The sequence below is a fragment of the Puntigrus tetrazona genome, chromosome 11 (genome assembly GCF_018831695.1).
Source record: "Puntigrus tetrazona isolate hp1 chromosome 11, ASM1883169v1, whole genome shotgun sequence".
NCBI lineage: Eukaryota > Metazoa > Chordata > Actinopteri > Cypriniformes > Cyprinidae > Puntigrus > Puntigrus tetrazona.
In genome coordinates, this window is record NC_056709.1 from 20,997,663 (window position 1) to 21,012,512 (window position 14,850).

General features: G+C 36.8%; 1 protein-coding gene across 1 annotated transcript; it reads right to left on the minus strand.

The window, feature by feature from the left end:
• Positions 1-12,741: 12,741 nt before the first annotated feature.
• Positions 12,742-14,365, minus strand: mafbb (v-maf avian musculoaponeurotic fibrosarcoma oncogene homolog Bb). The gene has a single exon (XM_043252802.1). The coding sequence runs from the start codon at positions 14,154-14,156 to the stop codon at positions 13,221-13,223; it is 936 nt and encodes a 311-aa protein (XP_043108737.1). The 5' UTR covers positions 14,157-14,365; the 3' UTR covers positions 12,742-13,220.
• Between the last annotated feature and the right edge of the window lie 485 nt (positions 14,366-14,850).

The window sequence follows — 14,850 nt, forward strand, 5'->3', positions numbered from 1 at the left end:
ATGTTCTTGTTTCCATCGAATCACTTAAATTCGAAAATTTAAGTAGGCCTACATTTTAAAACTCGACAACCTCATTTAAACCATTGTGCAGGTCATTTGTATTAAATGCATTTTCACCAGTGTTTTGGCGCGTAGCCTACTTCAGGAGCACACCGTATTTAAGAGTATTTTAACGGATATGCATGAAACCGACTCGCTGCAGAGTTACTTAGGCAGAATTAAAAAATAAATAAATAAATAAACAGTCGTCCTTATTTTAGGTCAGTAACTGTGTGTTCACAGCGTTCACAGAACGAGGAATTCTGGGAAGTCTGTCCTTATGTCACACAAGCAATAGATCTCTGTAAACCACAGAGGGCGCCAGCAACTCACTTCATAAGACTGATGACTCCGACAACGTTGTCGAAAATATACATACATTTTACAATGTTAGAAAGATTTCTGTTTCAATTCAATGCTTTTTTTTTCTTCTTTCATTTTCTATTAATTCAAGAACCATAAAAAAAAAAAAAAAATTTACTCAACACAACCATTTTCAACAAGTAATCATAATTATACGTCTGAAGAGCAAATCACAATATTAAAATGATTTTCAAAGGTAAAAGTTTTACTATTACTGAAAAAAAAGTAAAACATTGTAAATCAAATATCACAATGTGACTGTTTTAACTGTATTTTTGATCAAATTATTGCAGCTTTACACAGTTAAAACAAATCTTAAGTGGCCTCAGCCTTTGAAGGGTTCTTTATGGGTTTTTTTTCCTGCACACTGTTTTACAGGATCAGTCTCTTATTGATTTCTAGAACATTTTAAAGATTCATGCGTACCGCCTCACAGCTTAAGTGTCAAAATACTGCTTAGTTGTGTGTTGTTTGCTGTAAAATCCACACGGGTTGTTGATGTGAAATGCAATTACGTTTTAACATGAAAAAGTTGCTTTTTAAAAATTAATAAACATCACAAAAATATATATTTAACATAGAATTCGGGCAATGAAGGCTTTAATTAACACTCAGAACAAATTCAGAAGCTGTTTACTATCTTGAATTTTTATACGTTCAAAAGCCACCCCTGAGCTTTACTATTAATAGCTTGATTAAACAGAACAACAAGTGATTGTTGGCGGTTAATTATTTATCTTGTTTTCATGTTTTGAGCCACAGCCTCCCCCTCAGGTACAGCTCAATGACTGTCCAATGATCACAGCTTTAATCACTCCTCTTGAGTAATGAAACCCACTTGTGGTTCTTAAAACGCAGTTGTTGCTACTAAATGTATAGCACATATTTAATCATGTTTAATTTCTCTACCTAAACCCAAACAAGTAGGTGCATAAATATAGGGGAATCTATAAATTACACAAGCAATTATGATCTTTTATACGTTAAAATGATTTTCAAAGTTCCTACTTAAGTTAATGTAGTGATGGGGTAAGAAAAATAAACTTAATTCAATTGAAAAATCAAAAATCAAGACTTAATATGTTATCTTTTAGATATCTTATTATATATACATACACGCGCACACACACACACACACACACACACACACACACACACACAAGTGCTGTCAAATGATTAATTGTGATTAATCACACCCAAAATAAGAAAAATTAAATGAATAAAAAAGTTCTTGTTTATATATATGTTTATACTGTTATATACTGTGTATATTATATATATATATATATATAAATATATATATATATATATATATATATATAGATAGATATGGATACATATATAGGTTATTTTATATATTAAATTTATATATAATATCTAGTATATATAAATATATAGTAAACATACATATATTATGTAAACAAAAACTTTGATTTTGGATGCAATTAATTGTGATTAATAATTTTACAGCACTAATACACACACACACACACACACATATATATATATATATATATATATATATATATATATAAGCAGTTTTATTTTCAAGTAAATGCATTTTGAATTAGGGATGCTTAGATTTTTGTACTTAAAAAGTTTTTATTTTTTATAAGTGGAACATAAAGAAATATATTTTGAAGACTTTTTTTGTCTGTCAAACTAAAGTATAATCAACACTAAACCTCACTCACTTTTATTGTATGGACCAAAAAACAAGAGAGGGATTTTTCCAACAACAACAAAAAAAAAAACTGTGTGTGTTTCACACAACACGAAGAGGAGTAAATGATTTTTTGTCTGAACTGTCACTTTTAGGATTTCAACAATTGTATGCTGAGCATGAACAGAAATGCCTACAGAAACAGATGCAAGCAACTCATTGCAAGATGTTTGCTCGGTGGAAAAACTTTACTCGGGACGAGTGTAGAAAGTGTTGTAGGCTGCCGGCAAGTTCTCTTACCATTTTAAAAGGGATATCGGACAAACTTGGTCACACATGGGTGTATATCCATCCCTAACACAGGTCTGTGTCATCCCAATTAAACCAGACTTCGCAAGTGGAGAGACCTTTAGTTACCTGACTGCCCTCGTCAGCTCTTCTGCCCCTCACTGGGCTCTGGTAAACATCTGACTTTCCATCAAGAAGAGACTAGTACAGTCACCATCTGGAGGAGGGTGTTTGGCCCGAGGATACAAAACAATGACATGAAAATACAAGTCAGGGGAAAACAATGTGATGACGCGTGCCAAAACGGCTCGGCCGACTCTTCTGTAGTTTTCGGGAGAGATTTCGGTTTCAACGCCCCCGCTCCTATTTTCGGCCTTCAAATGATGATGACACACGGTTGTTTTCAATCCCTGCGGATCCGGCGGAGCGCAGCGTGTTGGAGTTGATGGCGTGTGTAAACTTTTCCGCTCGCTCCCCGGCGTGACCCGTTCTTGCCCTTTGTTTCGTATCTTCCCCTAGTACATTTCGAGCTGGCGGGCTGATTTCAGACCGTTCCTTTGACCAAAAAGAACGGAGATAAATAACCCGAGTGCTATTTGTCAGTGTTTTAGCTTCATGACCTTGGTTCACACCCTCTCAGCGCATGAGTAATACAAGCCACATTATAGTAACTGCTGTCAGTGAAGGTAACCACCGCCGCTACTTCTAGATGTGTGTGTCAGCACCACTGCCGAAGCGTGCTATTAATAGAAGCCACAGTGTGTCTCAGGTGAAAGCAGTCTTTGTGTCCTGTGGTCTTTGCTGTGTGGGCTGAGCGTGTGGCTTGGGGAAGGTGACAGGTGCAGCTCTGTGCTCAGGCCAGCTCATCTGTTTTGCACTTTTGTCTTTGTAATGCAGAAACAACACAGAGCTCCTTGGCGAAAAAATTGTAGGAAAAGTTCGAAGTGGATTATGCACAGCGCACCTTTTTTGCGAGCTGCTTTTACACTTGGATGACCTTTTTCTTTCGTCAAACACTCACATTTATCACTACTAGTGCTGTCCAACGATTCGTCGCGATTAATCGCTTCCAAAATAACTTTATCAATATCAGATATCAGCCAAAATTGGCTATTAAATTATTTTTTGATTTACATTAGGTATTTCCTTCATTTAACAGCCACTTTCATATATTACTAATAAAACTAATACATTCCTATAAAAGGATACACAACATGATGATACCATATTGGTTTCTGCCAAATATTGTTATTTAATTAATCATTATCAGTTGGTTTGATGTTTAACTGTGCTCGTTTTTACATTCAAATATGTTTTTTCCCATCTAACATATTTTTTTTAAATTAATTATATAAATACTTATAGAATATTTTCTAATGTATCACCGTCAGCTGATATTTCTTTAATTGTTCATGCTCATTTCCCCTTGTTTTTACATAATTCTTGTCATCCTCTACTGCACTTAAATGGAATACTTTAAAACACTAATCATTTATTAACACCGTTAAATATAATCTGCATTAAATCGGCATTCAACATTCAAATACATATCCATTTTTCATACAGTACACTTGTGATGATATAAATCACTTGCATCCTTTAAAATGATTCGTTTTTATTTGCAATATGAGCCATTCATGGGTTATCTAGGCCTACCATAATATGAAAATAATTCTCAGCCTATCGAGTCAAAATCTTTGTATCTGAGCACACCTAATAAATACAGCGAATATAGCATTAAACGTTTAATCAAAAGTTAAATACTGACTTCCAGAGCCACATTAATGAAGCGCTAATTGCCTTTTAGACCGTTATAATGGTTCATAACCACAAGTTTCGGTTTTAATTTGAAAAAAGTTCATGATTTTTATTCTTTTTTTCTTATCAGGATTGAAAAATCTGATTGCATGTGGTTAAGAGATGCCTAAGAGGAGAGCGCTGTTTAAAACAGATAAGGGCCCTTTCTGCTTGACTCACTCGCCCTCATCCAACGTTTCCTGCTGCCTCATAGAGTCTTTATCTCGACTCATCTACCAGCTCGGATACACCGCAAACACTCTCACGGTTTAACCAGCGGCTGTCGAGGAGACGCGCCTGCTCTACCCGCTCTCTTTCCATCTGCCTCATCAGTTTGAGAGAGTGTGAAGTTACAGCTGATCCTAGGAGCTGTTAAAGCCTCTCTAAACCAACCAGCATTGACAATTGACCCAAATATTAACTTTTAAATTTGTATCGCTCATCACATTTCAACTTAATAAAACGAATGGGTTGGAAAGCAGTTGCTTGCGTTTCTGGCTAGCTGTGAATTAACATACTCTCGGTTATTGATCAGCACCGTCTCGGTGTCTGTATCACAGACTCTCCATCTACTTATTGATTCATGCAAATTGATTTCATTTATGGATTTTGTGATGTAATCTATTACTGCTCATGTGTCTGCTAAAGGCTTTTAAATAATCAGCCAAATTGAGCTGTAGGCTAAATGAGGTCAAGAATAATGACCACCTGATAAACTGCATAGAGACTGGAAACGAAACAAAGCAAGTCGGCAGAGAAAACGTAAAATGGAAGTACTATGACATTACTGAGAAAGGAAACAGGGAAGGTCTCTTGTTGACTCAAGATATATTACATTTCACTGAACCTTGTTTTGAGAGAATGCATTTTCAACGGCGTTTTCATCTTTCATTTTAAGCATAAAAATGATTTTGTCTCGCGTTAAATAAATGCACATTTTTATCCCGTCTAAAAAGAGGTCTCCTCAAGTATGTTGTTTTAATAATTAAATATTTGTACAGAAAACTAAATCTTAAATTTGGTTTAGGTTGACCAAGGTCAGTGATCCTTAACGGTTCTTTGCTTATTTGCTTTCCTTAAAGAATTATGTGAAATTAACAACAAGGAAGCAGAAACTGCTCTTTTGTTATCGTACAAGCCGAGGCAGAATGCCTTTTAATTCTGTCTGACCTTTTGCAGATTTAACCTTTCTAATATTTATTCCTTAAGCTCGATATTTTCATTGTGCCAGTCAGTTTCAAATCACACTCCAGATCCTTCTGCCAAAAAGCATTACAAAAGGCAACTGCGCATTGCTAAACATTTACTCACCCTTCAACAGCCCAAGGGGTTGTATTACATGTTTGAGAGATTGAGAATCTAATGCAATCATCAAACAATTAGTCAAAAGCACTTGTCTATGTCAGTGTGAACGCTGTCTGAATTATGCAGATGGTGCAATCTGTATCTCTCCTGTGAGGTGCTATGAACTTGAATTAAACTCAAGGGTATTCCCTGCTCTCCAAAATGGCTGGCCAGAAGAACAAAACAAAATCAGGGTGACGTCTTCTACACACGCTGACGTTTATCATGCTACATTCACCGGGGGTAATGTGTTTAGACGCATGTGTCTGGAGGACCACTGGTGTCGGGATGGAGGGAGAAGGGAAACTTAGCTTGTCCTGCAAGATCAGCACAACTTTGATTTCATTGATTGAGTCAACTGCAGAGGACATCTCAACAGCAATATTACACAAAGAAAGCAGTGGAGCTTTCTCCCAGTTTCTGCTATACGTCTGTAGAAATATTTAGCCCACCTAAAAAAATGATATATTTGACTAAGTCACTCTACGACATCTATGAATCTTTTTTCCTGTTTACATATTACCTGGCCAGCTAAATTATAATTTGTTTTATGTATTTGTCCCTCAGTGGATTTCTGCTGTTCTGTCATAGGTTATTGCATTTTAATGTATTATTGCAATTATCATTTAATCGTGGTAATTTTTCGACGTGTTCTGTGACAAAAGCAAAGACGCTAAAATAAATCGTTTTCAAAAATATATTTATTTAAAATTAAACGAACAAATAAATAAATAAATAAACCGCTAAATAATTACAACATTTCATTCTTATCATCAGTGACAAAATGATTCAAATAGCTTCAGCGTTCATTTAATTATATAATTTTTAGCTTTTTAGTTATAAATATTTCGCATCCAAATTATATAAAGTAATATAAAGCAAAAACATAATATAATAGCATTGAATATTGCTAATAATACATTAATTAGCTAATAAGTTTCTTCTGATAACAGCAAAGTGTATTAAAAGACGGTTTGAATATTAAATGAATTATTACTAAATGTAATTTTTTTTTAAACTATCCCGTGTCACTATATTAAAATGTAAAAAATAAATGTCAAAATCTGTGTAACAGCCAAAAGTATAATGTTTTTGAGATAAGATGTTTACTCAAATTGAACAAAGGATGCATAAGCCTTGAAAGTCTTGTACTGAATGGCACATTAAGAAACAACTTCCATGGAACATCCTGTTGGCCAACATCAAGTACTATTGTAATGATTAATGACTCATTACGAGTGCCTAGAAAAAATCGTTAGCAAAGCTGTGTGTGTGTATTTTTTAAGTAGCTCATTTGATTTCTGTCATATCATCAGGACGAGTTATTATGTATACAGCAACAGACATCACAGACGGTCCTAATCCTGTGACTGACAAACTTGCAGTTTTCTCACACCACAAAAAGTCTTTCTGCAGACTCAGTGCTTTGTTTATCGGCGGTATTTATACACTTCTTCTTTATGGTGGCTTGACAGCAGGGAGTGGCACGCTACTGTTCTCAGTATCACAGTTTGTTGTGGAGGTGACAGAGTGGATATTTTCCCATACTGTTTCTTTCTCTGTCTCCAAGCACTAAACGCTTGTTTACACTGCACATGCGGCGGGACGGATATTTGCATGAATTTGGTAGTAAAACTACCAGCAGTTACAATTAAAAGGCTCTGCTTTTTCATCGAGGTGTCTGTCTTCACACTCACACACAGACACGGTCCCGTCTTACAGAGGTTTTCACTGGCTGACCAAAAATATGAAGTGCTACGAATGCACGCCATCTATAAGAAGTTCCAAGGCTGAAGAGATGTCAGAAGCTGGCTCACTGTGTTGTACAATCGGCCTTTCGGTTTGGACAGACAGATGAGTTGCTGATAGATAAACAGATAAAAGCGAGATTCACCTCTCACTTCACTCCTGTGGGAAGGTGGGTTTCTTCACCTTTCCACAAGGTATGAAAACAAGGTCAGAGAGCCAGGAAAACACTGTATGACTGGCAACGGAGCACTTGTCAGTTTCTCAGGGGGCCTCTTCAGCTATGACACTTTGGACTTTTAGTTTGCACACATTTCATTAATTTTTTTAATGGATAAAATCTTACAAACTTACAAAAACTGAAGTAATGCTGCTGATGAAATCCTTGCCATCAAAGAAATACATTCTAAATGATCTACAAATAGAAAACTTTAATTAATATTTCACAAAAATTCTGGTTTACTTTTTATATCAAGCCTGCTTATTACTGACTAAGAACTCTAATATCAAATTAATATAAAAAAGGGACAAAACTGTTGGTTTTCATAGAAATTAGTCAAAATTTAAGTAGACAGAATTTACACAACTTGTACAAAATACATATTTTTAGCTGATGATTTATTGACTAAATGTTTAGAATATCATATATATATATATATATATATATATATATATATATATATATATATATATATATATATATATATATATATATATATATATATATATATATATATATCACAATAGTCAAAATAGGTCAAAGTAATTTAAACAAATATGTTTTAAACTGAATATTTGGAAGTTGTTAAATCTTTATATAACAAAACAGAAAAGAAATAAGACTGAAGCTGAAGAAAAAGTCATCTACAAAATCAGCTTTGTTTTTTTTTTGGATTGTGTGTACTGTGCTATCTATTACAAAATAAGCACACATAACACAGTCTCATTACGAGAAACAATAATGCAGATTGTTTGTGGTGCAGTCGCTGGTGTGAAATGTCACCTCAAATTAACACATAACTTCCCTAATTCTGTTGATGCACATAAGAGTGAGAGTGTCAAATGCCCTTGGTGGAGAAAGTGCTGACAAGTGAGCTCGACACGAGATGGCGAGGCCTGATAACACCTTTTGAAGTCTGATCCCGGTTTGCCACCTGTGGGAAAGCTCGTCTTCTCTGTCCCCATGTTCTTTCGCCATCATGGTCCTGTTATGCTATACGAGCTGGTTTCAAGATCAGCGGAGACAAACGCGAGCAACAACACCCCAGCTGGAGGCGTGAAATGTTTTGAGCTTTGTGCGACAGCTTCTTTATTCAAACTTCCATATTATGTCATCCCTAATATCATCTTATCTGAATTACTATGAATCAATTCATTATATTACGTTATATACTTTTTTCACATTCTGTTGAGTGATCCTAAACCATTTATACTTATAACTTTATACATTTTTAGAAACTTCATGAAATTCTGAACTGCATGCTTGGTATGTGGTAGTTTCAATCCATTTTTTGTTGCATATGAGGAACCACTGTCATATATTATTCCATTACACTACGAATTACTGTTGTCAGCTAGATTTGACCCCCGCCTAAACCATATTAAGATAAAAGCATGGTGAAAGTCCGTGTTCAGTAAAAAAAAAAAATTCTCTTTAATTCCATTGAACTGTTAGACAGCAAAGAATATCTTTAATTTTAGCATCTAGTTTGTTTCCAGGTTTAAAAATTAATCTTAATCAGATGTGCATGCTTTCTTACGGTACGCCTTTAAAAAGAAATCAGCAAAAAAGGACTTTTAGCAAACCATTTTGGGCTCCCCAAAGAAACAAAACACAAACACACACACAAAAGAAAACACAAAACAAAAAATATATATCAAAACTAAAATAAAAAAAACATTATTTTTGTGGTGTGAAAAACATTTTAAAAATGACTTCCACTTTAAAAAACCTTTTATAGAACGAAAAGGTTTCATGGATGTTAAACGCTCCTCATGGAATCATCAATGCCAATAAAGAACTTTATTTTTACGAGTATATCCTTGTATCCTGAGATGGCTACATGGGTGAAATATACAGGATGTAGCCCTTGCGGCTCCATACTTACAGTTGTGCACTTTTTGTCAACTCAGTGCTCATGAAATGTTCAGCCTTTTAAGTTTGCGTTGTTAAAAATAAAAGAGTGCACATGAGGCTTTGACAAAAGCGTGACCCAAAGAGTTTTATGGCCGGTTTAATCCTGTATTTAGCCAGTCTAAAAGGCAAGTGCATCAGTGGCAGAGGTCTGGGATGGAGAAGGAAGTGACAGTGTGGGAGGAAGCCTGAATTCTCCTCAGTGGGTCATGTGTATGTTGTGTGCTCATGAAGTGCTGTCATCAGTTCTGACGCACAAGAGACCAGCGAGCATCTGCTTAGCTGAGGTTTTCTTCTAAAAAATGCACAAGAGACTTGTTTGCAAAGTTCCTAAGCACCTAAGCGTCCACGTTTGCAAAACTTATTGTAAGTATGCGGTAAAAAATTCAACATATTATGATGGCTAGTCGTAAAAACGAAAATTCTGTCATCATTTACTGACCTTGATGTCATTTAAAAACATTTTTGGAAGAATTTTCCCTTAGATCTTCCAGTTTGGCTTCTATGCATTACATTGCTGCATGACATTACTGTCACTACATAGCAAAATTAGCCCAGAACTTATGAAATCAACACAATTAACTGATTTAAAGTGCTTGCGAAACGGTAAATCATAATGAATCACAACCCCACTATCTGTCATGGCTCCAAACGCAGAAACAAGTGGACATCCTGAGCGGAAACCACCAACCCCACCGCTGCATTGCATTCCTTCACTTCATCTCCCCTCACTCTCGAACAAAGTCACTTGACCAGACCCCTATTTAGGAAGTGAAAGAGGAAGCCCCATATATCCCCATCCATCCTCACTGCCACACGGCTGCTGCTGTTCACGTGAAGGGTGAGAGAGATAGAGGACATTGGTATTATCCACACTACAAAACAGCCAGAAAGCAGGAACAGACCAGTTCTGACCAGCCAAGTTCTGCTTGAGAGATCAGGCACTTTTGACTCAATGTTCGGCCAAAGAGACTATAACTGAACTAGCTCTTGTTTTTTTTTTACCATAACTACAAACAGACGTTGTATGTACGAAATTTTAGTAAAGCAATTCTAAATGTTCTACATGGCACAAAATAGATCTTGTTTTATTAGATCTTGTTCAATTTTACTAAATGCATGATTTCAATAAGTATTTTAATATGCAATAAAGTATGCAATTATAAAATGTATATAACATTAGTGAAAATTAAATAATTTTAATAATTTAATAAATATTCTAAATGGTGCTATTTTAATTCAAATTTAAATTTGTGTTATTAAAGAATTCATTAGTCAATATATATTTAATATTATTATCATTCATTATATATATATATATATATATATATATATATATATATATATATATATATATATATATATATATATATCATGAAATTCTAATTGTATTGGAAATTAAAGAATGTAATATAATGTATAGTACATAAAAAATCGAATTAATAAAATGAAATATTTTTTAAAAAAGAATGCCCACTTAAATCATGAATATTATTATTTTGAATTAATATTGTTATGGTTAATATTTATACTATTAATAATATAAAATTCTAAATGTATATTACATCAAATTTATAATTGTAATAAATATAAAATATACTAAAATTAAAATTCTAAAATGTAAAAATTAAAAATGTACTAAAAATAAGAGTTTTTTTATTATTATGTACCATGTTTTATTGTGTTAGTTTGATTGAGATTAACTGGAATGGACAGTGGAAGGTTTTGAGTCATCTGTTTTTCCATATGAACTCTTCAAATATAACCGTATTAATTTTATTACATGGCTGTACCAGCAAAATAATACAGTAAATAAATGCATGAAATGAAATGAAATAAATTATAAATGTAATAATTTTCCTGCCAAATTTTACAGTTCTTTAACATAAATTTAACTTGCCTACAGTTGCCGTACAATGTGGCAAGTTGACAAACGAATACTAAACATTAACAGTCATAGGTGTGTATTTGTATACAATAAATACTTTAAACCCAGCTCATAAAAGCTAGTCATAACTACCATTTTACAACCAGAATTCGAAAGTCTCTGTTAGTCTAATGCTATCTAATTTTTGCGCTTCTGCTCATTAGTGGTCTCCGTCTTTCTGGTTTCAGTGACCCTCTGATGCCACAGAGCAGCAGACACCTTGGGCAGAGTGCTGACTCAATGGCCTCCTCCCCCTCGGGCAAAGGCAGAGCGGGGGAAGGAGCGGACGGCCACAATATCTCACACGCAAGGAGAGGTTGTTACAGACTTTTACAACGCCACTGCTTTCCTGTGATAAAACACCGTACACCGAGTCTCTCTCACTACAAAGAACAGCACAAAACAAGACAAAACGCAGATTAAATGATACAAACGATTACCCACATTTAAATAAATGCATAGAGTACTGCGAAAAAATCCACAGGAAACGTACGAAACGGAATAAAAACGAACCAAAATGAGCTTCTCTCTAAAGCCTTATGGCACGTTAGTGCAGCTTTTATCGATCAGATCATGCAATGCTTTCATAAAAATCATTCTCGTGAATGACCAGCTAACTTTGGGATGAGAAAGGGATCATAAAGCTGTTGCTTGGTGAAAAACTGCTTTTGCACCTGTGACCCCGTGTTGCACAGGTGGCACGTCATTACAGGGAGGTCAGTCTTGCGCTAACTGTTAAGGAGCAGTTGACAACAAGGTCGAGGGTTAAAGGCTGTTTTGCCACACATGTTGTTTGGATCCCGAGAAAAAGGAGAGTTGTGTAAAACAAAAATAACAAGCAGTGTTTGAAGATCTATTCATGTCAGTGTTGTGAAAGTGCTTTTCATTTACCTGCTTGACTTTAAATATGCGGATTTCAGTTGCTTTCGATTCATTATCAAAGTGCACATGTTCCAACATTGTGGTTTAGAGTATAGATTACTCATTTTGCTCGTAAAAATTTGTCATAATGGGCTGGCCTTACCAGCAAAACCTTCAGTGTTACTGGAGTTCGTAGTACAACAATTGCTTTCAAGAGAAAATACGACAAAAAAAAACACAGTTCAGATGGATGGCCTTTGCTTTCCTCCTAAGAAGAGGGCAAAACTTATTTCCACCTTAGTACAATCAGCGCCGTGCAGCTCTTCTCGGAGTCTCTCGAGTCATTAGAAACACAGTTGTCTCAGGAAACAGCCGTTAAGCAAGGTCAAAGGTTGCTGCGTACACATACCTGTGTACTAGGTTTTTTATGTTCTCATGATATTGTGTGTGTGTGTGTGTTTCACGTAGGTCTGTTGATGGGTTACATATAAAATATCTGTGCTGCATAAGTTTCGTGCAAAAACACACTTTGAACCGCGTTCTGGGGGAAGTGTAAGAAAAATAAGGAAACACAACTGCTTTTTTTTTTTTTTTTTTCTTCAAAAATTTATTCTGGAGGTAAGAATGAAATGCAATTTACAATCGTCCGCTCTTCAGAAGAGTTTCGAGGAACGCGTAATACAACTGATTGATGAAACTAATTAAAGACATACAAAATGCTCAAACAAACAAAACAAAACAAAACAAAACAACGCAATGCATCTATTGCCAAAAAGGTCAAATGTCATTTGCATAGCTGAGATGACCGATGGAGACTGTTGTGAAAACTAGAAGATAAAAGGTACATTATCAAAACCAGCTTGACATGTCAGAGATAAAGTTAAGTAAAAATATAAAATAGCGAATAACAGAATTCAAACTTTTTCTCTGCCGACAAAAACACCTAAAAGAAGTCTAAGATGGTTTTCTGGTCTTTCAGCTGGCCAAACCAGCGAACAATCTTAAGCTGTTTTTATATTATTAAAGAGAAACTTTATCGACATTAAATATACGGAGAACTATCGCAAAAATTCAGGCGATGAGGGATTTTCACAATGGGGTCCATTACTCTGGCAGTTCATTCCGACGACCAGCCTCTCGCATTTGAGTTTGTACGCGTCCCTCTCGCGCACCAGCCTGCTGAGCTCGTGCTTCAGCTGCTCCACTTGCGTCGCGAGGCTCGTCTTCTCGTTCTCCAGAATGTGTTTCTGCTGAACGCGTTTGTGCCGACACGACTGAGCGTACCCGCGGTTTTTCAAGGTACGGCGCTTCTGTTTCAGCCGGATGATATCGTCCTTGCTCATGCCGCGGAGGTGTCGGTTGAGCTCGCGCACAGACATGGACACCAGCTGCTGGTCGGAGAAGCGGCTCTCCGCGCGCTCGCCGCGTCTGTGGTGCGTCTGCTGGTGGACGTTGTGCGACTTCAGGTGCGTCGCGCCTTGAGGGGCGCAGTCGAGGTGCTGCATTAACTGATCCACGCTTTTGCCGTGCGCGAAGTCGGGATTGTGGCCGAGTTCGGTGTACTGCTGCTGATGGTACTGATGCACGTTTGGCGCGTGGAACTGACCGATGCTCCGGTATCCATGCTCCATCTCTGCCTGGTGGAGCTGAGACGGGTGCGCGTGCATGAGATTGGCGCTCAAGGCTTCCCGCACATCCTCGGGTGTCAGTTCAAGGCAGTGTGGGTCCGCGTGCTGCGGATAAGCCCCCGTGCTCAGGGTCCAGTAGAGGTCTTCAGCACCGCTCCTCTGTCCGCTTGGGCTGAAGCTCGGGGATGAAGGCACGGAGCTGCACGGGGTGCTCATGGGTGTGCTGGACACGGAGCCCGGCACGTGCACACCGCACTGCTGGATAAAAGAGCGGTCCGGTCCCAAAGCTGCAGTCTCCTTTTTCACATCAAACCTCATGTCAAAGTCACCGTAGTCCAAATTCAGCTGATGCTGCTCCGCCGTCATGATTTCTGCTGATGTTTCGATGAAGTGAGCAACTTGTTACTGCGTTTTAGGTAGCATTAATGTTCTCAAAACACGGTTCCGCCGCGTAGGAAATCGAGGTGAAAGTCAAGACAGATCTTTTGGCCCCCCTCCTAAACGTTTGCAAGTCGCTCTTTGGTTTCAGATGGTCTCTCAGAGAACAGCGCAGGATGTAGCTGTGTTGAATAGAAAGTAAATCACGCAGCTTTAAAAGCAGCCGCGCAGCGAGGCCACGCCCTCTTTCCTATCACAGCTGTCACTCTCCCCAAAACACGTCCAAGATACGTTTAGCAGCCTACTCCAAATTAAAAGAAAGTTGCATTTTGTATAGCCTAACGACAAGTGAACCTATTAATGAAAGGTTTTATTAAACAAAATCAAATGACCACTTTTTATATTTTCAGCTCACCACGACATGGTTGATTTTGTGAGGGTTTGTCAGTACCATATTGTTTTTTTGTTGTTGTTGTTGTTGTTTTTTTAATAAGCAGTCCGTAAATTGAAGACGAACATGCTACTATCACAACAGCACATAATTCAGCATGAAGATCACCGACAGAGACAAACATTAAAGGATGCACTTTTGTGACTCTTATGTCACATTCCCTAATTGCCGTAATAAATCTGAGCTATTAAAGCCTGAATGTCATTGTAAAATGCACCGATACTCACAGGT

Bases quoted from the DNA above. Each gene is read 5' to 3' on its own strand.
- mafbb (XM_043252802.1), bottom strand. From the start codon at position 14,156: ATGACGGCGGAGCAGCATCAGCTGAATTTGGACTACGGTGACTTTGAC.